Here is a 21,454-nt window from a genome sequence, read left to right as displayed (position 1 = left end):
CTCTGAGCCCATGAGGGATATGATTCATCCACACTGCTCCCACAGATACTTAATCTTCTCCAAAACAGCAAGTCCTTCTTCCATGGCTATTATCGCCTTATTATCACCACCCAGGCAAGCACCCAACAGGGCACTTTTGTCTGCAGAGGCTTGTGCCTCCTCACAAAGGCCATGTGGAATTGTCCACTTGTCTCAGGAGGGGGGACTATGGGGGTTGGACCCACATGGATGTCATCTGTGGTCTGGGTACCTATCATAGTCTATCAAGCCCACATTAAAGGAAGCTCTGGAAATGTCCCTCACTAGCTAAAGCAGATGGGGCTCCCTCTTTCCCACACCATGTCCTCAAGGAGTCCTTGGGATGGAGGTGGGTCCATCCTTCTTCACAGGGAAAATGTGGGACACTGGAGCCTGTTAAGGGGCCAAATGCAGTTCAGGGATGACAAAGGCCATTGCACTGCCTGGAATTCGCTCTCATTTTGACCCAAAATGTCAAATTTTTTCTCAGAGAGGACAGTGATTAGTTACTCCCAGCATCAATTATTTGTGTCCTGCCACTGAACTTGCAATATTCTACTTGTTCTGACTGGGCTTTGCTGAGTGAGAGCTCTGTCATTGTTGCTTTCTTCTCCACAGAGGGCAGATCCTCAGGTGGCTGTGATTCAGCTAAGCCAGGGTCAGGTCCTGGAAGCCTTTTCTGCACCCAGCACTTAGGGAAGGATACCCATGGTCCTTCCTCAAGTGCAGTGCATGGAAACTTGGTTCTACCAAAGCCCAGTATGGAGGTATTTCCCGCAGCATGGCAAAGCTGAGCCAACTGCTCAAGAAGCCACTTTAAGTACTTGTGCTGGGATCTTCTCCCCTTTCTCCCCCTAGGACTTCCCACCCCTTTTTCCCAACATAATTCAGGCCATGCTTGAGGAATTCTTTCGGGGATTTCCTTGTGTTTTGCTGCTGTAAAGCATGGGTGACAGTCTGTGCCCATCATTCCATGCATCTGGTGACACATTGGTGGGATCAGCCTGAGTCCTAGGCTTTGATCCTACATCTGCAGGGGGTTCCTACATCTCAGCTGGATGGTGGCACAGTACAAACCACTCCCCAGCTCCTGGTGGGACCTCTCTGCTCCAAAGGTGCTGTGGCTGGAGTGGCAGGGCTGCTCCCCAGTGCTCATAATGACAGCATGGAGCATGCAGCTGAGTGCTGACCCCACATCTGGCTCTTTGCAAATCCCCTCGTTCTTGGAAAGTTCCTGCCCCTGACTTGTTTTCTTCAGGTTGCGCAGGATCCCCAGGTACTTACCAAACCCAGCTTCACTTCCATCCGCATTCATAGCTTTGGGAGAAGTTTCACCTTCTGGGAAGCCACTCCTTATCCTGACCTGAAGCTTTTCTGCCCTGATGAGGACCCTGGATTCCCATGTCCACTCACCCATGCAGCCTTGGCAGCTCTTCTTCACCAGCCAGGCTTTCTGCACAATAGAATCATAGAATCTATTGTGGTTGAAATGGCAAGTTGGAAAAGATGTTTAAGATCACCATGTCCAACTGTTCCCCACCACTGCCAAGGTCAACCACTAACCATGTCACTCAGGTACTTGTCTACACAGTCTGTGGACAATTCCAGGGACGGTGACTCCACCGCTGCCTGGGGCAGCCTGTTCCAATGCCTGAACACCCTCTGGGGGAAAAATTACTCCTAACATCCAGTCTAAACCACCCCTGGTGCACCCTGAGGCCATTTCCTCTTGTCCTATCCCTTGTTCCTTGGGAGCAGAGACCAGCTACCTCCTGGCTCCATCCTTCTGCCAGGCAGTTGTAGGGAGCGATAAGGGCACCCCTGAGCTTTCTCTTCTCCAGACTAAATCCTGCAGTTCCCTTAACCATTCCTTGTCACACTTCTGCTCCAGGCCTTTCACCAGGTTCTCCATGGTTTTCCGAACAGGAGCTGCTTTTGGACTGCAGGGACCTTGTTCCTTTGGTGTGGCTGGGAAGCATAGGTGATGCTCTGAAGTGCTACCAGCTCCACTAATGCCTTGTACTTTGCATCCTCCATCTCCTGGGGCATGAGTAGTACCCATGCTCAGCTTGCTTTGCCAGCCCAGCATTACCTTCCTCTTTCATGCTTGTCACAGGGACTCTACCTCAGTTTTAGGGTGATGGGGACAAGGGAAACGTGGCTCCCCCTTGGCCCTAAGACAGATCCCAGGGGAAATTGGCTGGGCCATGCTCCAGGTGCCCCCAGGGAAGAGGGCAGTAGGTCAGAGCAACTGTGACCTGGTTCCTGTCCTACGCCTCTGTACTGCTGGGGAAGGTGGCTGCAGAACAGAGCATGTTGCTAGCCTGGGATTGCTTAAGAGGGCTGGGGACAGGAGATAGAGGAGGAGTTTTCCAGCTGAGACAGTAGGAGGAATTTGGGGTGGTGGGACAGATGATCCTGATGCTTCTGGAAGGTGGCCAGGGCACACCAGTGCTTGCAAGAGGCACTCTAGATGGCTCCAGCCCCTGACCAAAAGTGAGGTTGTGCTATCCCTGGCGGGAATCATGCTTCTCGTGCAAGGTGGCAGGGCTGAGTGGCAACTATTATTCCAGGACCACAGAAGGTCCCCTTGTTGAGCTTGGGGACAGCGGTGGGGACATGCCCATGGGGCAGGAAGCTGGAGCTGACCTTGGAGCTTGGCAACAAAGAAGATTCTGTGCTGGGACAGTGTCATGGACAGGGCAGGCAGGGTGGGATGCAGGAGGCAGGGGACATGAGCACAGGCTGGGTACTGGGTGGGATTGTCTCTGCCATCGAACTGCTATAGAAGAGGGGAAATGGGACAGCAAAAGAAGCTGGGCTTATCCCCAGTGATTGAAAGGGGGCCAGGGAGAGATGGGGGCCAGGGACAAGCGCTGGAGAGATGAGCTTGTCCCTGCCAGCCAGCCAGATGGCCAGGACCAAGGACGTGGCTGTCATTCATTCCACTGGGGACATGGAAGTGGCAGGACATCTCTCTGGGGGTAGGGGGGGAGCAGGGTGCAGCCTCCCTGGGTGACGGAGGAGGGACACAACATCAAAGAGAAGGCCAGTTGCGAGCGCCTGCAAAGTGGCAGGACGCGACAAGGAGGAGCGGTAAGATGCGAAGGGTGTTTCGGGTGGCCTCGCCGTGCCCCCTCGTGGCAGCAGGACACAGCCGGTGGCCTGGGCTGGCAAGGGCGGGAGCCAAGCAGGAACTGAGCCCGGGTGCAGGATGGAGGCACCATCATAGAGGTCACCTTACCCCACCCCGAGCATCCTCCTGGGGTGCAGCATCCCGACTCCCTCGTGTCCAAGGCCATCCCCACCAACCTGCATCCGCTTACAACGGGGCTCCAGCACCCAGGCACCTCCTCTCTATCCCGGGGGCGGTGCTCCTGCCTGGTGGGTTTTTGGCATAAGCCCCTTGTGCCGTGGCCAAACCAAGCACTTGAGGCACCGCTCAAGGGCAGCGCGTGCCCAGAGCTGGGCTGGGAATCCTGGAAATATCTCCAAGGCTGCAAAAATTCCCGGGTGGAAAAAAACAAACGGGTTGGCAGAGGCCTTTGCTGGAGCACAGCCACCAAACCATCGGGGGGGGCGTGGATGGGGGGAGCGGGGGCATTTCTCAGCATCCTGCTTCGGTTTGCCCCCAGCAAGCCCTCAGGAGCAACCATCCTGGGGTTGTCACATGTACGTTTTGGGGCAGGTGCAGGGTGTTTGAAAGAGGCTTTATTACCCCTTTCTCCTTCCTGCTGTGTGGCTCAAAGCAGCCTGTTGTGACTGCTTCATCATCTCTTTGTGAACACAAAGCAAGCACCTGGAAGGAAGGAGAGCCAGACCATGTCTTGGGGCATCTCTGGGACATCTGCAGCTCTTACCATAGTATCTTGCTGGCTTTGGAGCCACCTGGGAACATCTCAGGTACGTCACAACCTAGTATTGCCCAGCTCCTCCAAGGCCACCAGTGTGTCCAGCCTCGTAGGAGAGGGACAACCCTGGGCAAAGGTTAGCTCAGAAAAAGAAGCTGTCCTGCCTGGTGGAGTTTTTCTTCATTCCTTGAAAGCCACAGGGACCTGCTGTGCAGGATTCAGGGCTGGAGGCAGCACCGGGGCAGTGCCGAGGTGGAGCTGCTCTGATGGATGATGTGACACTGTTCCCAAATGTCTCTACCACAGGTGAGTGCCCAAAGCATTACAGCTGGCAGAAGTGGATGCTCAGAAGTGGTACTCACCACCTAGCACCCACAGGGAGCATCACAACCAGCATCCAGTGAGGGTAATAACCTGTGCCCAGGATGGCATGAATGATACTGGGCCAACAGGTGGCATGTTCCTGCCTTGACATTTGCCAGTCCCCCATGGGCATAGTAGATGCTGCCCTTGCTGTGTTGACATGATGAGGCAGCCCCAAGCCCAGGGAGATGTTGAGCAACCTGCTCTAGTGGAAGGCGGCCCTGCCCCATGGCAGGGGTTTGGAACTGGATGAGCTTGAAGGACCCTTCCTACCCAAACCAGTCTGGGACTCTGTTTCCCAGGCTTGCAGCCTGACCAGGTTTGCAGGGGCAACATGGCTGCTGTGCCCTGAACTCACTGTGGGAGGGAAACAGCCTGGTCCCAGATCCACGTCTAGGTCCGGCTGAAATCCCCCAGGAGACGCTGGAGACAGGGCATAAATTCTTGATTTCCCCTTGGCTCATGCTGGAGCTGCTGTTCCTGTCCTTGAGCGTGCAGCCTTGAGCTTGCAGCAGTGCTTGCTCCGGCTGGCAGGGTCTCCCCCTGTGTCCTGGTAAAGAGGGGACCACACTGTCCCTGGGAGGGATGATGGTCCCTGCAAGCCCAGTGCTTTCCTGGGCAGCGGGGCTGGGGATGCAGCCAGGACACGAATCCAGGTTTGGCACAGGGTACCCCAGCCTCTCCAGTGCACAGATACGGGACACTAGCAGCGTGTCAATTACTTTATTAACACAGGGGCCATAGGCCAGACCCAGTTCCCAGAGGGGGTCTGGGTCCAGCCCCTTAACCCCTTTAATACTGTTGTGAAGATGAACCCAGAACCTTCACGCCCATGCATAGGCACTGAGCATCCTCTATCCCCATAAAGCAGCTCCAGGGCATCATTCCCATCCTGCTGCCTGCACACCCAGGAGCTGGAGGCCAGCAAGGAAAAGCAAGGTGAGACCAAGGATGCCAATCCTGGAGCACCTGCCACCACCTCCTACAGTGGTGGGGAGCAGCACAAGCCCCCTCAAACCTCCATGCCAGGTGCCCGCCCCAGGCCCAGTGCCTGCACGAGGTCATCGCTGAGCCCGCTCTTCAGTGTCCGTCTCACTGCGGGAAGAGGAGAGGGTGGCACTGGCAGCATGAGCAGTGATGGCTCAGGGTGCCCACTGGACAGGGTAGCTCTGACATACTGGGGAGGGGTGGCAGTGGCACAGTCTGGTCTCAGTGTACAAGCTGCTGTGGGCTGGTGGGCTCAACATAGGAGATCAGGGGTGGCCAGAAGGGAAGGAGCCAGGCAGGGTATAGGAACAAGGAGACAGACATGGGGCAAGGCATGGGGATAGAGCATGAGTACAGACACAGAGATGGGACAGGGATGCAAAGATGGGAAAGAGTACAGGGACAGGGCCACAAAGGTGGGAGAGGGTATGGGGACAGGGACACTGAGATGGGACAAAGTGCAGGTACATACTAGAGCATGGGAAGAGAGACATAGAGCTGCAATAGGCACAAAATCAGGGACACAGGTGGGACAGAGACAGAGAAATGGGACAGAGTACAGGGAAACAGGCACAGCATACAGACCAGAGCCAGTAAAGGGTATGGGGATAGGGCTGGAACTTACACGACTTCCTATTGCCACGGGACCTCCTGCGCTCCTTGTTGGCACAGGGTCGTGGGTTGGTGTTGTGAGTGACCGACTTCACCAGCTGGTCCATGATTTCATCTGAAGCATCATCTGGGGAGCTGGGAACATCCTCTTGGGCTGGAGAGCCCTGAGCCGGGCTGGTGTGCCCTGTCCCTGCAAGGGGACAAGCGGGATGCTGTCATCAGCTGTGCCCAGCCAGCCGGGCATGCCTTGTGTGCCCCTGCCACCCCACTCCTACCCTGGCTGGAGCGGCTGCGGCGGGCAGGGTTGTCCGTGGGAGAGGCCAGCAGGCTCTTCATGCTCTCATGACCTGCTTCCATCTGCTCCTTGGGGCTGCTGGATACCACGGCAGGTGGGGAAGCAGCCTCAGTGATGCCGAAGAACTTTTCTGTCTACAGTGGGAGAAGATGCAGGCGTCAGGGACCTGGTGGGCAACACTTGGTGGTGGTGACAGGCGAGTGTGCCTGTACCTCAGTGATGAGCCGTCCACGGGTCTTGTTGCGCTCACGGTGGGCAGCCCGTTTCTTCTGCTGCTGCAGGACGCGCTCCCGGCACGTGCGGTATTCCAAGGCAAACTCCCGCAGCAACTTGCAGATGGGAGTCACCTTCACATCCCGTGCTGCACTCACCGGATACCCCAGGTACAGCAGGAAGGAGTGAAACCTGCAGGGACACCGGTCATGACAGGCCATCGATGGGACTGAGGGGGTTACCCACTGTGCCCCCAAGGCCTGAGGCACTGACCTGTTGAGGACACGCCTGTGCACCACCTTCAAGACAACGATGCGCTGGGTGCTGTCCTTGAGGAAGTCTGTCAGCTTGGTTTTCAGCATTGGCTTGGTCTCGTGCTTGGCAATCACCTTCAGGTTGTCCCAGGAGGCCCTGCACCTCCGCTCCAGTTGCACCAGGCTGTTGGCGAGCTCATCAAAGTCAACCTGGTAGAGCAAGATGTCAGCATTTGGCCATGCTGTGGAGCTGGGCAGCTGTGGGATCCACAGGTTTGCCTTGTGCAGGTATCATCTGCCTTGCCTTACCTTGGCAGAGCGGGTGATGGAGGCAATCTCAGAGTAGAGGTCAGTGGTTTCTGGGAACTTTTCTACCACCATCTGGCAGAGATGGTGGAGCAGGGATTGCCGGTGCACTGTGTCCTTCACTTCCGAGACCTTTTCTAGGTAGCCCAGCTCAAAGCCTCTGCTCTGAAACCACAATGGACTCAGCAAGTCCTTCATCTCTCCTCCAGCACACCTCCAGTCCTCAGACCCAGCAGCACCACCCAGCCTCAGGTGCCATCCCAAGCTCCCATGCACCATAGCTCATCCCGTGCTTGCAGCACTCAAGACAGGCCACATCCCTCCACACGCTGCTTCTCACCTGGGAGCCATTCAAGAAGTTGCCCATGGCCAGCAGTGTGGCCAGAATGCACTTGAAGGTGTGGTTTTCAGCCAGCTGCTCCATGCCCACCTTCAGATCAAAGAGTGGCTCTGCAATCTCCTGGAAGAGGAGAGATGCAGATAAGACCCCTTGGCCATCCCCCTCCCTTAGGAACTTCAGCATTCGCTCTTGCCCATGTGGTCAACCCAAGCCTGTGCTTGCCTTGGAGACCTGCAGCCCGTCCCCAGCCAGGATGGCACTTGCTGTACTTGGACATGGCTCATCCCCACTTGGCTCAGAGCTCAGCACTGCTGGGGCTGGGAGGGCACAATGGGGTACATGGCTCTGTACCTGCTCCAGGCTCTCATAGTCCAGCTTGAAGGCCCAGAGCTGGAGCCTGGCTGTGAGGTCACTGATGGAAGACAGGGAGAGCAGGAACTGCTCCGCAGAGCCCAAGGGCACATCAGGGTTAGCCAGCTGGGCCTCCTGGATCTTCTGCTTCTCCTCCTCGGTTGGAACCATGGTCAGGATTTTCTAGAGCAAGGAGGGATGTGTCAGACTCCAAACATGTCACCATGAGATATGTCACTCAGGGCTGACAGTGGCAGGCAGGCCTTCTGGCCAGGGGAAATGACCTATACAAGGACCTCAGGGGGGCTAAGCTTCTCTTGTGCTCACCTCAATCCCTTCCTTATTGACTGCAAACTCATCGAAGTTGAGAACAGCTGTCTTGATGATGTGCACAGGCGGCAGTACCGTGAGGCCAATGTTGATAGCATTGCTCCTCTTGGGGTCCAGCACCACAACCACCTTCTTCCCATCAATGGCCTTCTACAAAGAGGATGGGATAGATGGGGAGAGGAAAGCAAAGGGCTTCCTTCAAGAAAACACAATGGACACAATGAGCTGATCAGAGACCTGGTGGTAAGCCAGACCCACACACCGCCTATCACTGTCCCTGCCAAGTCTCCAGGCTGCAGGTACACATCATCAGCAGAGGGTAGGGGTGACAGTGCATGCCTAGGGTCCCCAAAGGAATTAACAGCCTTCCTCCCACCCTTCAATTCCCCTTGGCTGATGGGTACCAGCCCATGGGTACCTTTGAAGTTGGTACTTCCTTTGACCGTGACTCAAAGAGATGTTCCAGTTTGGCAGTATTGACTTCAACGCTCTGCAGGGATGCCCACAGCGTCGCCTGGCCAAACCTGCCTGTCCCCACAGTGCCATCTAGCTGCTTCAACTCCTTCCAGAAGAGCTTCACTGTCTTCTTCTTGGCCTCAGAGGGACCATCCATTATGGAAGGGCCTGGCAGCCCTGGCAGAGGTGGGCAGCCAGGGACAGCAAGAGGTGGAGGTGGTGGGCAGCCAGAAAATGCAGGAGGTGGAGGTGGAGGTGGTGGGCAGCCAAGGACAGCAGGAGGTGGAGGGGGAGCCATTAATGCTCCAGCTTTTGTTACTTCAATTGCGGGAGGGAGCAAGGAGCCATTGGTTATTGGCCCCGTGTCCAGGATGTCAAAGTCTTCTTCTTCCCCCAGATCAGTAAAGTCCAGGTCCTTGATCTTCAGCTGTGCAGGGCTGGCCTCCAGGCGCTCCCATGTCAGCTCCACATCCTTCTTGATGGGCATCATCCCAGTGTTCTCCAACTTCTGTGTGTGGGTCTCAGCATCTACGCTGGACATGGCACGCGCTAGCTTGGCATGAGCACTGGCCACCAGCCCATCTGGAGCCCTGCCACGGGACCAGGCACCCTCCTGCTCCTGGCTGCCACCTCCAACGGTATCCATCACCACCTCACTCTGGACCAGGGCAGATGAGGGGACCTCAGGGGAGATCTTCTCCCTCCCTGGCTCTGAGGAGCCTTTAGCGTAGAGCATGTCCAGCATGAACTTGGTGTCAGAGGAGATGGTGCTGCAGGAATCAGTGGTGTCCTGCTGAGCCAGGCAAGACCCTGCAGGGAGAGGGGTAGAGGCTGCGGTAACTGTGCTGGGCTGCACGTAGAGTTGGGGTCCTGCTCCTTGGTGGGCTGTGCTCGGATGCCGGTGTTCGGAGTGGGACAGGGAGGCACCACCCAGCTTCTCCATGGCTCTGAGTATCAGGCATGGGCTGGGGGCAGAAAGGCCACTAATGCCCATTATGGGGACCCCAATGAGCCCAGAGCCAGCAACACATACCCTGGAAACACTTACTTGTGTTGGGTGTCTCCATGCTGGACTCAGGGGCACTGCTATCCCTGTCCCAAGCGAGAGTGGTGGGATGCTGCAGTGCAGCATCACTGAAGACATTGAGCTGTCCCTTGGTCATGGAAGAGATCTTGTCCTTCTGGGCTGCAGCCAGATTCTCCAGGAAGCGAGCTCTGCAAGACAGGGGCAGATGTTGGCCAGGAGCAAGGCAGGGATGGGGATAATTGGGACAATGCGCAAACCATGCCATGTCACACTGCACAGCCAGCCCCACAGCACAGAAACCCCCTGCCTGGGCCACACAACATCAGGAACATGGAGGATTCAACCTCCTCTAAGTGCTGCAGAGAGGCAGATGATGCCACCAAAGTCTGGGGACAGAGATGCTGCAGTCCCATGAGAGCCAAAGGCTCATGTCTTTGTCACCTTTTGGCCCCAGCAGACCTGGTGCTCACTGCAACCCTCATCCAAAAGCTACAAAACCCAGGCAGAGATTTGTGGGGACTGTCCTGCTCTGCATGCCCTGTGTGGCCAGAGGCCAGAAGCCTCCAGCAGGCGCTGGCCAAAGGAAACACACACCTGGAGACACACGCATGCCTCTACTTACTCAAACCTCCTCAAAATAGGCTTGTCCCCATGCAAGGAGGGGTCATCCTCCCGCCTGAGGGAAAATAGGGGTTAGCCCCCACTGCTGCCAGACCCCCTGGGCTCGCTCCTCCTGCACACCCCCTCTGATAGCCCTCCAGCATGGGACCCTTGTCCTGCTGTCACCCCATGGCACTGGGGTTCACTGGGGAGCCGGGAGATGCCCAGTGAATCCCTTCCTGCCCAGGCACAAAATGACATTAGGTGTTGGTGAGATGGTGCAGCATCCACTGCACCAGAGCCACCCAGTTTGCCACCAGGAATGCAATGCCAGGCCCCTGCCAGCCCCAGAGGGACATCTCACCCTAGAAGGTGGGGAGAAGAAGATGCTGTCACCCTTCGATGATGGGGGCCAGAGGGGAGAGGTGAGGGATGGGAACAGCAAGTGGGGCAGGACAGCGCCCGTTCCTGCCAGAGCATCACTCTGGGAAGAAGCACACACATGCAGAGCCCAGGCACTTACCAGACAGGGGCAGTTTGGCGCAGCCTGCAAAAGGAAAGATAGAAAAGAGTAGGCAGAGAAGAGGTCAAGCGTGGACAAGAGGAAGAGTGAGGAGTTGCTGGAGAGGAGCTGTGCACGCGTGAAGGATGCCCTGGAGCCCCTGGCCGGTCCCTTTCAGACATCTGCTCCCCGTTACACTTCTCTCCATCCCTGGTGCCTACCTAGACCCTGTTTCCCTGTGTTGACACAGGTGCACCCCACACTCTTGGGAGCCCCCATGCCACCCCGGGGGGACCCCTGTGCACCCAGCCCCTCCTGGCTCCCTACCTGTAGACACTGCGCTCGCCTGGGGCTGGAGGCTGCTCCTTGTCAGCCGGTGGGGAGGCCAGTGCGAGCTGCACGCTGGACGCGCTGCTGAAGACACTGCTGGGACACAGGCTGGAGAAAGAGGTGACAGGGAATGAGGGCAAGTCCTGCAGAGCTGCCCTCACCCTGGCACTGAGAATGGACCTGAGCACTGCTCACACTGCATCCCAGCATCTTCACCATAGAAACAGAATCCCAGACTGGTTTGGGTTGGAAAGGACCTTAAAGCTCATCCAGCTCCAAACCCCTGCCATGGGCAGGGACACTTTCCACTAGACCAGGTTGCTCCACGCCCCATCCAACCTGGCCTTGAACACTGCCAGGGATGGGGCAGCCACAGCTTCTCTGGACAACCTGTGCCAGGGCCTCAGCATCCTCACAGTAAAGAACTTCTTCCTTCTATCTAGCCTGAACTTCCCCTGCTTCAGTTTAAACCCATCACCCCTTGTCATATTGCTACAGACCCTGATGAAAGAGTCCTGGGACCATTCCCACCTTGGGCCACCTCCAGCCAAACTTACTCTGTTGCGCTGCTCAGCATGGGGACAGCTGGGGTCTCCTCAGTGGGGGGCTCCTTTGGGGTTCCAGGAGACCCAAGCTGTGCATCAGGACCAGGCTCTGGGCAGCCGGCCTGGAATCGCCACCCACGCCGGCCCTCGTCTGTCCTCCTCCGGTCCTTGCGTCCCCCTGAGGGTGGCTCTTCCACACCATCCTCCAGTTTGAGCGCACTCTGTGGAAGGAACAGGAGGGCTTGTCAGCCCCACCACCCCCCCACTTGCCCTCCCTGCTGCCACAGGACATGGTGCATGGTCAGACCCCACAGGAGCCACACTCACCTCGTAGAGTGTGAACTGGTGTTTCAAGTCAAGGTCGGTGCCCTTGCTGCCTAGGAACTGCTGCACTACCTGTTCCATGCCCTGCTGCTCCAGGCAGTCCGTCACATCGTAAAACGTATCCTGGTCTGGGAGGGCTGCCAGTGTCTAAGCAGGACCAAAAGGATGGTGGTGAGGCCAGTGTGACCCACACTGAGCCCTGCCACTGTGGCACCACAGGGACACCCTGCCACCCCTCTGGACCTTGTTGATCAGTGTCATGGCAAAGACCAGCAGCTCTGTGTCAGCCCCATTGCGTTGCTCCAGGACAGCCATCAGGTTGGACCAGGGACAGGTTCCTAGGAAAAACAGCCCATGCCAGTGACACACGGGACAAGGACACACACACACATATGTTGTCCCCCGGTGGGGACCTTGCAGAGGCTGCTGCTGCACCCACCTCTTGCCTGGTCCACGGCATTGACGGCGTGGATGACAAGCAGGGCATTGGGCTCTGTGTACTCCACAAACACCAGCAGCAGCTTCAGAGCCATCTTCACCACCAGGCGATACTGGGACAAGGGACAGTGGCTGGGATGGCAGTGGTGTCTGCTGGGTCACCATGCTCTGGGGCTGGGGGCTTTGCCATGGGACCACAGACTGGCCTGCAGCTATGATGCTGACGGGCAATGGGCACTGGGAAGGCACCTGGAGTGGGACCTTTTTGCTCAAACTCTCTGCCCAGGAGCATGGCCACATCAGGATGGGGAAGCTCCAGAAACCTGCATGGCTTCCAAATCGTTGGGAGCAGAACCCAACACATACAAAGGGCACTGAGCCCAAAGGAAAAGGATGGGATAAATCCCCTATGGGACAGTGCAAGGAGACAGCCACAGGCAGGGAAGAAGGGTGCAGTGAGGGGCACAGGCAGCCCCCAGGGCAACAGGAGCTTACTGGGCTTCCTGACAGAGTGTAGAGCCACTGGACAGTCTCGTTGTGGTTGATGACACCCTGCATCCCATCCACGAAGAGCATGATCTGGCTCAAGGCTGCAAGGCAGAGAGCAGGCAGGGTCACAGCGCAGCAGGGATAGGGCTTTTCTTGGAGGGGGCTGCCTCACCCCCCTCCAAGTGCCAGTCTTCCTCCCTAGGGATGAGAGGTGCCCAAACACCAACCCCGGAGGATGTAATTCTTGTAGTTCTGGTCAGCCTCTGCCCCCACTTTGATCAGGCACGTCAGCCCATCCAGGTTCACAAACTCCGGCACCAGGTCCTTGTCCTCCTGCAGGCCAAAGGCCAGGTGTTACCGCAGTGTGGGGAGGCAGGGGTGGGCTGCCAAACCCCAGGGAACTCCCCCTGGGCCCCACCAGCATCACTGTACCTGAAAAAGCTGCTTGAGGGAGAAGAGAGATCGCCGCAGCTCCGGCCCTTGCGAGTTGTACAGCTTCTCTGGAACAAAAGGACTGATGTTGAATCGGGGCTTTGGAATGCCGCCAGCTGCCTGGGAAAGCCCCTCAACTCAACTCAACCCTGTGCTGTCATCCCATGATGCCGGCACTGCCCCCGGGTGGAGGCAGCTGCAGCAACACCCCTACTTATTTCAGCCATGCCACCTTCCAATTTCCTTTCGTTTTGCCGCCTTTTTCTGCCCGGCAATGACATAAGAATCTCCTCTGGTTTCCTGTGCATAACCGAAACAGGAACAAGGGCAAGAGGTTGAGCTACTTTTAGCCATCACTCCTTACACATTTGCCCTGATCCTGGAGTTCCCAGCAGCCCCACAGCTTGGGAAAAGCTACAGGATGGGGATGGGAAGGATGGCAGCATGACACTGGCTCGGGGACAGAAGGACAGACACTGGGAAGGAGACTATGTGCTTATGGGGATGGTGCCTGCAGGCAGGAGCCTGCACGAAACAGCCAGGGCAATGGGAAACTGGAAAGTTCCACTTAAAACAAATGTGCAGACCAAAGCCACTGGGAGTCAGCACTTCCTGCATCCAAAGCTCGAGTTATCTGAGCATCCCGAGTTATTTGGGTCAGGCTTATGCGTGTAACAAGCCAGAAGCAAGCTGTGCAAGGAACCCTCCAGTAATGCTGACAGGGCTCTGTAAAACATGAAGTCCCAGCAGCCTCCTCTGCTCACTTATCAGCTTGTCACTGCAGCCAGAGGGAAAACAGAGCAGCCCAGAGGGAAAGCAGACAGTCCAGAGCTCAGTCTGAGCCTGGGAACTGCTCACAAAGAGCATGACCCCGATCCTGGCCTTCCTGACCCTTCCCGCGTCACTCAGGCTTGGCTGCAGCCCTGCCTGGCCAGCTGATGCCCAGCCAGTATTCTCTGCTCAGCACTTGTTTCCCCTCTTGCTAAGGAGGAAAGACGCTTCGGCACTCCTGAGCATTGTGCAGGACCTCCGAGCAGGCAGCCCCAAGGTGCAGCAGCACTTTCTGCTGCGCAAAACTATTTATTTGCATCCTGCAAGGCTATATTTAGAGCTTGCCTGAATGACCCGGAGTATCTGCAGTGGGTGGTGGGCTCCCAGCCCAAAGGGCAAAAATCCTGATCTCTGAGGATGCAGGGGATTAACCCAGCAGGTCCCCACCAGCCTCATGGGGTCCATGTCCCTGAATCTCAGGGACAGGTTATGGAGCAGAAGCAGCCCTGGGCTGATTGCTCCCTCTTTCCATCACAAAAAGCCTGTCCAAAACTCTTGGCAGAGATCAAGCCACCACCCAGAGAGGGGGACAAGCTGCCGGAGGAGGACTCACCAATGATGGCATGGACTCGGACAGAGAGCTGTGTGCGAAGGATCAGGGTTGGCCGTCTCCCCTTCCTAGGGACAGGGGAAACTCTGTGAGCATTTGTAGTTGGAATCACCATGGTTCCCATTGTTCACACGCACATGAGCTCCCCGTGTACCATCCCTGGAGGGCTTGGCCACCCCATGTGCCTCACCTGACCTCCTCGTAGAAACTTTCCAGATCATCCTTCTGCTCCAGCAGGGATAAGTCAAGGTCCAGGTAGTGCCCAGAGGGTGAGACCTGCAGTGTGCAGTCCTCCAGCTGGGGATGCAGATAGCCTGGCTGAGCCCCTGTGCCCACCACAGCCCTCCCGGCTCCAGAGGATGCAGCATCCCTGGGTCACCCTCCTGCACACACCAAGCACACCCAGCAGCCACATCCCACAGCAGGGTGGGAGATCCCATCCTGGACCCATGGGGAAATGCTCTGGCACCCTCCAATGGCAAACAGAAAAAACATGGAGCCCCAGGCTGGAAAAAAGGCAGAGCGAGGGTAGTGCCAGGTTCCTTGGCAGATTTGCACCCCTGGGGCACCAGGGCAGGACCTGCCTCCTCCCAGGGCTAGTGCCTTCGCCTGGGCTGATGAATTGCCTCCACCTGCACAGACTGGGTCTGTGAGAACCACCAAGGCACACAAGAGGACACCCCAAACAGGCGAAAACCCCACAGGGGTGTCCCCCGGTGACGCAGCCTCTGGCTCAGCCTACAGCCATGCAGCATCTTCCAGCTGACTGACCCAGAAAAGCACAGCCCAAGGCAAGGCTAGGGTGAGGCCATCTCCCTTAAAAGTCCATGTACAGCACCCATGGTGCACCCTGACAGGCGGGCACAGCACCTGGGGGTGCTCCAGAGCCCCTGAACTGCCTGGGACCCAGCAGCACCCTACAGCACCCAGGGATCCTGGGTGAGCTCCTGATGGGAGCAATTTGCCCTCAAGGTGTATGTAGGGGCAAAGGGAGCGCAAATGCCTGCCTGGTCTTGCCAGTACCCTGCACATCTGGACCTGTTCCTAAAGCATTTGTAGTACACCCCTCACCCTACCTCTAAGGAATTGATGCCCCTTCCCAACTGCCCACAGCAGTTGCTGTGTAACCACCTGGGGAGCTGAGCATCAGGGATAAAACCCCATGATTAATGCTACTACTGCTGCCAAAAAGAGCAAGCAGCACAAGCAGCAACCAGGGAAGAGAAGTGGGGCTCATCAGTCACTCAAAAACCCACCCCAATTTCAGCCCCAAACTGCACAACCTGTGGCCGAGGAGATGGTCACAGCTTTTCTGCCTTTACCATCAATGCCTTTCACCACCATGGCCCTGGCCACCCTCAAGTGACCCACAGCAGTGCCGGGTATGGCTCGGGCATCTCACTGGGATTGCTTTCCATGAAGCCCCACGTCCTCAAGTCACAAGAGCTTACATGACTTCACTGTGAACGTGACAGTAAACCTGAGGGCAAGGAAGAAATGCCACGTGCATTAACACCATTAACAACTCTGACTAAGCCTTGGATAAGAAGCAATTTGGCAGGGCACTGCTGCTGGGTTGTTCATATTCATAGCGTCCTACTCCACCTCCAGCAGTTGCTGGCCATGCCAGCCAGCCATGGCAACCTGCACCAAACACAGGCTTGTCCTCAGCTGCACTCTCGGCTGCTAGCCCTGCCTCTGTGTAGGGTGTTTGCTCATGCTAGCCCCATGCAGGGTTTGATGCAGGGGAAATCTTCAATGTCTCCACAGGGACAGACTCTTCCAGGCATTCATGTGTCCTCCTGTGCACCCCTGCATCCTCCTAGGCTGCATCCCCCTGGGTATCCCTTCAGCCAACCCCACATCCTCCTGGGCATCTTTGTAACCTCATAACCACCCCTTTAGGCATCTCTGCATCCTCCTGGGAATACCCACATCCTGTCAGGCATCTCCTCAGGCATTCCCACATCCTCCCAGGCACCACTGCATCCTTCTGGGCACTCAAACACAGTACAAAGCAACTCTCACAGCTCCAGCACAAAAGCTTCGCCTTCTCTGGGCAGCCAGAACCCCAGCAAGCCAGAGCTGACATCCCCAGCTCCTCTTGAGGCCAGTGACATGTCCCAGCTGGTGGGGTAGGCCAAGCCCCTGGGACTCGACCCCACATGTTTCCCGTGTGAGCTTGGCAGCGCTCCCCACGAGGGACGCTCCAAGAGCTGGGCCCAGCTTTGGCTGCACCCCCCCTGGCAAGCAGCAGCCCCCGGGGATGGGACAGGCTGTCCCAGGCTCATGCTGCCCTGCCAAACATCTCAGGACAGCATTTCCACCCCAGGGAGCACCAGCTGAGGCTCTGAGCTGGGACCTCGGGGCTGTGCTGCTGGGGACAGCACACTGGGGTCATGGGGTAAAGACAGATCCTGGCGTGGGGCAGCTCTGATCTATCTGCCTCCTGCATGTAAATCCATTTCAAAATGAGCTGAGCTTCAAGTGTCATAGGGACTTGCAGGGGAAGGAGAGCATCCCACGCTCACACCTCCAGCCCGAGGCTCCAAGGAGGCCCGTGCACCCCCAGCAGTACTGATGCCCTTCATCTGCTACATGGGGAGGTTCTGGTGTCTCCCTGAGGACAAAAAGTGCTGGTGCCAGCCCCAGTGTGGGACCAGGACTCCATGGTCCAGAGAGGGATTTGCCTGTGTTAAGAAAGCCCCACTCTACCTATGCTGATGCCTCAGACCTGAGACATGGGGAAGGCAGGAACACATGGATCTCCCTGATTCTACCAACCTCTAGTGTTGTGGCTGGCTTTGCAGTTCAGCAATGACATACATGCCAGGCAAGTGATTTCCCAGGGAAAGTCAGCTCCCCTCAGGATGAGGCTGCCCCCTGAACCATGGGATGTGATGGAGACATCCTCCACCCACAACCTAACTGGTGCCACGCACCATGGCATCATGTCTTCCTGCTCACCCATATCATGGCATTCCCACACGGGAGAATGCTCCATGGCTGGGCAGTGAATATCCTCTTTATCTGCCAGCGGAGGAAACATTTTCCCCTTTCTCCAACACTTTCTTTCTGCACTGACCACAGTTTGCTTGTGTTGCTTCAGCTCTTCTAGGAAGGCCATGGGGGAAATACAGAAAAAAAAATCTAACATTTGCTGCAGCTGAAGGAGGAGTTAAACACAAGACAGCCCCAACCAGCAACCAAGTGCATTCCATTTCATGGCTCAGAAGGTTGTTTATTGGCAGGCTTTTGGTCCTGCCTGCACCTATCTGATGGATGGCAGCAAGTGGATGGGAGCACTGCCATTACCTTATCATGGGGGTAAAAATCCATCCCGGGGCCAGAAGGGGTCTCTGGAGGTCACCCAGAGCTGGCCCAGAACTGCACACCTGCTCGCAAACGGTCCTTGCTGCTCCTCCAGCCAGGCTTGTTGCTCGTTAACAGAGCCACGTTTCTCATCAACAGACCCAAGGCAACCAGAGGATTGCTGAAGCTGGCACTCCATTGCTGGCACTCCGGCAAACCCATGGAATGCATGCCTGGCTACAACTCCCACCCTGGGACCTATGCATGGACACTGCCGGGAGCTGGGAATCGCCAGAGGCTGCTGAGCACCAGCACCTGGCCCTAACCATTTGGCAAGAAGCAAACAGCAGTTTCAAAGTGCTGCTGTGGACCCCATCTCACCACTTCCATGCCTGTCTGAGGTGAACCAGAGCAAAGCTCCCCTTGAGCCAGTTAGGAAATAGAGGACAATGGGGCTGGTGGGACGAGGCTCATGCACTTTGTAAGTGCACTAGGAGCTCTCCTCTATCAAGCCTGAGAGCTTGCAGTGAGCTTATGGCACCAAGGACAGAGAGCTGTTTGCTTTTCCCTGGGTTTCCAGTGGGGGAAGGGGAAAGTAATGCTCCAGCCCCTGGGTTATGCAATTATTTGGAAAAATCCCTAGATCTCTGGGGCAAGGGAGTGCAGCAGCATCTGGGGACCTTCCCTGTCAAAACCTGCTTGTGGAGGTTCAGAAAAGGCCCACGCCCAGCACAAGCATCACCCAAGGGTACTAGAAAAATGCTGGAGAGCAGGAGAAGATAGTATCAGCCTGTAGCTGAACAATGCAGCAGCACAAACAAAGCAGGAAGGTATTTCCAAGCACAAACACATTTTCCGGAGAGCATGAAAAAGTCATCAGCGGTGGGTTGAGCTGCAGGAGAGGAAGCACTGGGGGTGTCATGGGGCAGGACAGGCTGTTCAAGGCAGTGATACTGGCATGAGAAACCTCCTGCTCATCTTCTCCAGGCTGTTCCCAGGGCTGGGAGCAGCTCTCCTGTGCCCAGGGAGGGCAGGATGCCACTAGCCCCCACGACAGAACCCCATGGGCTCTATAGTTCATCCTCCTTTGGTGATGTAGGGACCTCTGGTTGCATTCTCCCAGCCACTGCATCCTCCTCCCTGTGCTGCTCAGCTCTGGGCATGCTGCCCTGCAGGACAAGCCTGGCACCAGGCACCCCTGGCTGATTTTTATTAACAGCCAGTTCCTTGGGAAAAATCTGACTGTTCATTTACTAATTTTAGGGCAGTGAGTAATGGAGCTGAGCACCACCTGGCACAAGGGGCACCAAGGGACGTTTCTGCTCATTGTACCAGTGTAATGTCATCTGAGCAGTTCCGGGGTGCCAGCTCTGGATTTGGATTGAACCAGGTGGCTCAGGATAGTGACCTTGCTCCGCAGGCTGTAAATCCCCGTGCAGAGGCTCCCAATGAACACATTGTCTCATGCAAATCCCAGCCAGCATCCCAACTTGTCAGGCTGGGCTGCGGCTCAGAAAGCTCTACGTAATAAAGGGATCATGGTTTATAACCTATATAACTCATATAAATGAGGACTCTGGCTTATAAACCCAAAGCAGGGTCCTATTTGCAAATGTCACCAAGAGTTACACGATGTAGGAAAACTACAGATAAAAAAATATCCAGAACTTGACTTAGGCAGAGAACAAAGCTTCAAATCCCAGATCAACATGCCTCTGCTGTGCACAGGACCTCTTTGCAGCACTCCTGTCCTAGGGAACGCCATACCCAGCCCCCCCATGTCACCACACAGCACCCTCGGATGGTGATCCCGTTACAGCCAGCTTCTGCCTGGGAGGAGAGCACACGCCTGAAATTTGAGTTTGCTCCATTCGTCATGTCTCAGGGCTGGTTGTTCCCAAACAAACTCCATTTAGTCACCACCTAAAAATCCCACGATGACGATGACATGAGACACTGACACTTTGCTTCAAGGAAAATGAAAAGTGGGTTAAAAGGGAATGTTTTGTGGTGCAGGCAAAAGTCTCGCAGTGATCCCCTCTCCCTGGCAGGGCAGCAAGCTCAGTGCCAGGCACATGGAACTGATTTCCCCCTCCTGCTGCCTCCATCTGTCGTCTCCAGCTATGAGCAGGGTACATTGCCCCTGCCTGCCTGGGTTCCTGCCTGCACTCCTGCTGTGCTGCAAGAGAAGAGATGCTCAGCCATTGCCAAAGCTCTGCTGGTCCACACGCATTAAAGAAAACAAGCCTATCCTCACCCTGTAAAGGATGCTCTGACAGCATCACTCCAACAAGACACCCCAGAGGGAAGGTCCCCCGACTCCTCTTCTCCCTAGCCTCTTTTACCCAGCCTGGAGCAGGCCTGAGGCCACACAAGCAAGAAATGGAGCCTTGCTTTGGCCTCCTGCCTTCCTCCTGGACGGAGGAAATTGCTCAGCACAAGTTTCCGCTAAAGACTGCCGGTGGACTGGCAGAGTGAAGGGCTGTGGGTCCTCCGGCCCCACCGGCACCTCCCCAAAGCTCACGTGCTGCAGTGAGTGGGGATGCTGGCCCGGTCCCCCCGGTGTCAGGGAGCGGCGTGCTCCCTTCGAGGCTCGGCTCTACTCCTGGAACGGAGTGTGAAGGGTGGATGTTGGAATAGGAGACCGCTGCCTGGGTCAGCCCCGACGAGATGGGAATGGACACGTGCCCTCATCCTGCTTCCCTTTGCCCGGGTTCCTGACTGCTCTGAGCAAGCACATTCTCTTCCTCTCAGCCGACTCATCCGGTGCCGGCCGAGAACCGGCATCTCCCGCAGAGGGCTCAAGGATTCCGCCGTGACTCACACCGGGAGCGCTGTCCGTGCTCCGGCGGGGGCACACTGCCCAGTCCCTCCCTCACCTCCCCTCCGTGCTCCTTCCAGACCACTCCCGACTCCAGCCCTGTACCTGCCCGCCTTCCCCGCCCGCCCGTGGCTCCCCCTCACCGGCAGCGGAGTCCCGACCAGGCGGTGCAGCGCTGGCAGCTGCGCCCCAAGGGGCAGCGCCTCCACCACGGCATAAACCGGGGCTCGCCGTGGCTCCGGGAAGCTGCCGCAGCCGAAGGGATCCGAGTCCTCCAGGTACTGGATCCGGCACTGAACCACCACCTCCGCCATGACGCCACCAGCGCAGCCCCCTCTCCGCCACCGGAGCAGCGCAGGAAGCCACGCCCCCGTCTGAGCCCACCCCACCGAACGCACCCCCTCCGGTGACCACGCCCCCATCCCCCTCCCGGCCACGCCCCCTCCGCTACGGACCGCTCGGGGCGCCCTCCCGCGGCCGCCCGGCAGCTCCCGGGGATGCTCCGGGGGATGCTGTAGGGGGTGCTCCAGGAATACTCCGGAGGGATCCGAAGTGATCCGGCGGAACATTCGGAGGATTCCGGGGGATGGTCCAGGGGACGCTTCCGCGATGCTTCCGGGGGCTCCAGGGGAGTCTGGGGGATGCTCCAGCAGGCTCCGTGGGGCTCCGTGGTGCCGGTGGGTCTTACCCCAAAGCTGGGGGCCAGCGGGGCAGCTCAGTGCCTCCAAGGCCGGTGTTGATACAAACGAGATCGTTGCGCATGCAGGGTGTCGATGTTAACGAGAACATCCAAAATAGACAGAGTAGTGTTGTATGGTGAGTTTGGGAAGGTGAGTTTGGGAAGGAGGATGCAAAGGGGAGCCAGAACCCCTGGGAG

General features: G+C 57.0%; 1 protein-coding gene across 3 annotated transcripts; it reads right to left on the bottom strand.

Moving 5' to 3' along the window:
* Positions 1-5,209: 5,209 nt before the first annotated feature.
* Positions 5,210-20,905, bottom strand: FHOD1 (formin homology 2 domain containing 1). 3 transcript variants are annotated; one of them, XM_057413867.1, is made up of 24 exons: positions 20,721-20,905; positions 14,635-14,741; positions 14,448-14,512; positions 13,064-13,131; positions 12,859-12,964; positions 12,638-12,732; positions 12,144-12,255; positions 11,948-12,042; positions 11,708-11,851; positions 11,393-11,601; positions 10,833-10,943; positions 10,527-10,550; positions 10,026-10,079; positions 9,425-9,591; positions 8,339-9,186; positions 7,918-8,070; positions 7,591-7,773; positions 7,240-7,359; positions 6,903-7,064; positions 6,613-6,803; positions 6,339-6,531; positions 6,107-6,260; positions 5,845-6,021; positions 5,210-5,327 (listed from the first exon to the last, which is right to left on the bottom strand). In XM_057413867.1, the coding sequence occupies exons 1-24, from the start codon at positions 20,889-20,891 to the stop codon at positions 5,245-5,247; spliced, it is 3,792 nt and encodes a 1,263-aa protein (XP_057269850.1). In that variant the 5' UTR covers positions 20,892-20,905; the 3' UTR covers positions 5,210-5,244. The 3 variants fall into 3 exon arrangements, with proteins under 3 accessions (XP_057269850.1, XP_057269851.1, XP_057269852.1); XM_057413868.1 differs by lacking the exons at positions 10,026-10,079; positions 10,527-10,550; XM_057413869.1 differs by lacking the exons at positions 10,026-10,079; positions 10,527-10,550; positions 10,833-10,943.
* Positions 20,906-21,454: the final 549 nt, after the last annotated feature.

Source organism: Pezoporus wallicus, unplaced genomic scaffold (assembly GCF_028554395.1).
Source record: "Pezoporus wallicus isolate ANWC-B61680 ecotype Strahan unplaced genomic scaffold, APGP_CSIRO_Pwel_v1 contig_6364, whole genome shotgun sequence".
Classification (NCBI taxonomy): Eukaryota; Metazoa; Chordata; class Aves; order Psittaciformes; family Psittacidae; genus Pezoporus; species Pezoporus wallicus.
This window is presented reverse-complemented; position numbering and strand designations above follow the sequence as displayed.

Coding starts and splice junctions, on each gene's coding strand:
- FHOD1 (XM_057413867.1), bottom strand. CDS start 20,891: ATGGCGGAGGTGGTGGTTCAGTGCCGGATCCAGTACCTGGAGGACTCG. Junction 7,065..7,239: donor ACTTCTTGAATGGCTCCCAG/GTGAGAAGCAGC, acceptor TTGTGGTTTCAG/AGCAGAGGCTTTGAGCTGGG. Junction 6,804..6,902: donor CCATCACCCGCTCTGCCAAG/GTAAGGCAAGGC, acceptor TTGCTCTACCAG/GTTGACTTTGATGAGCTCGC.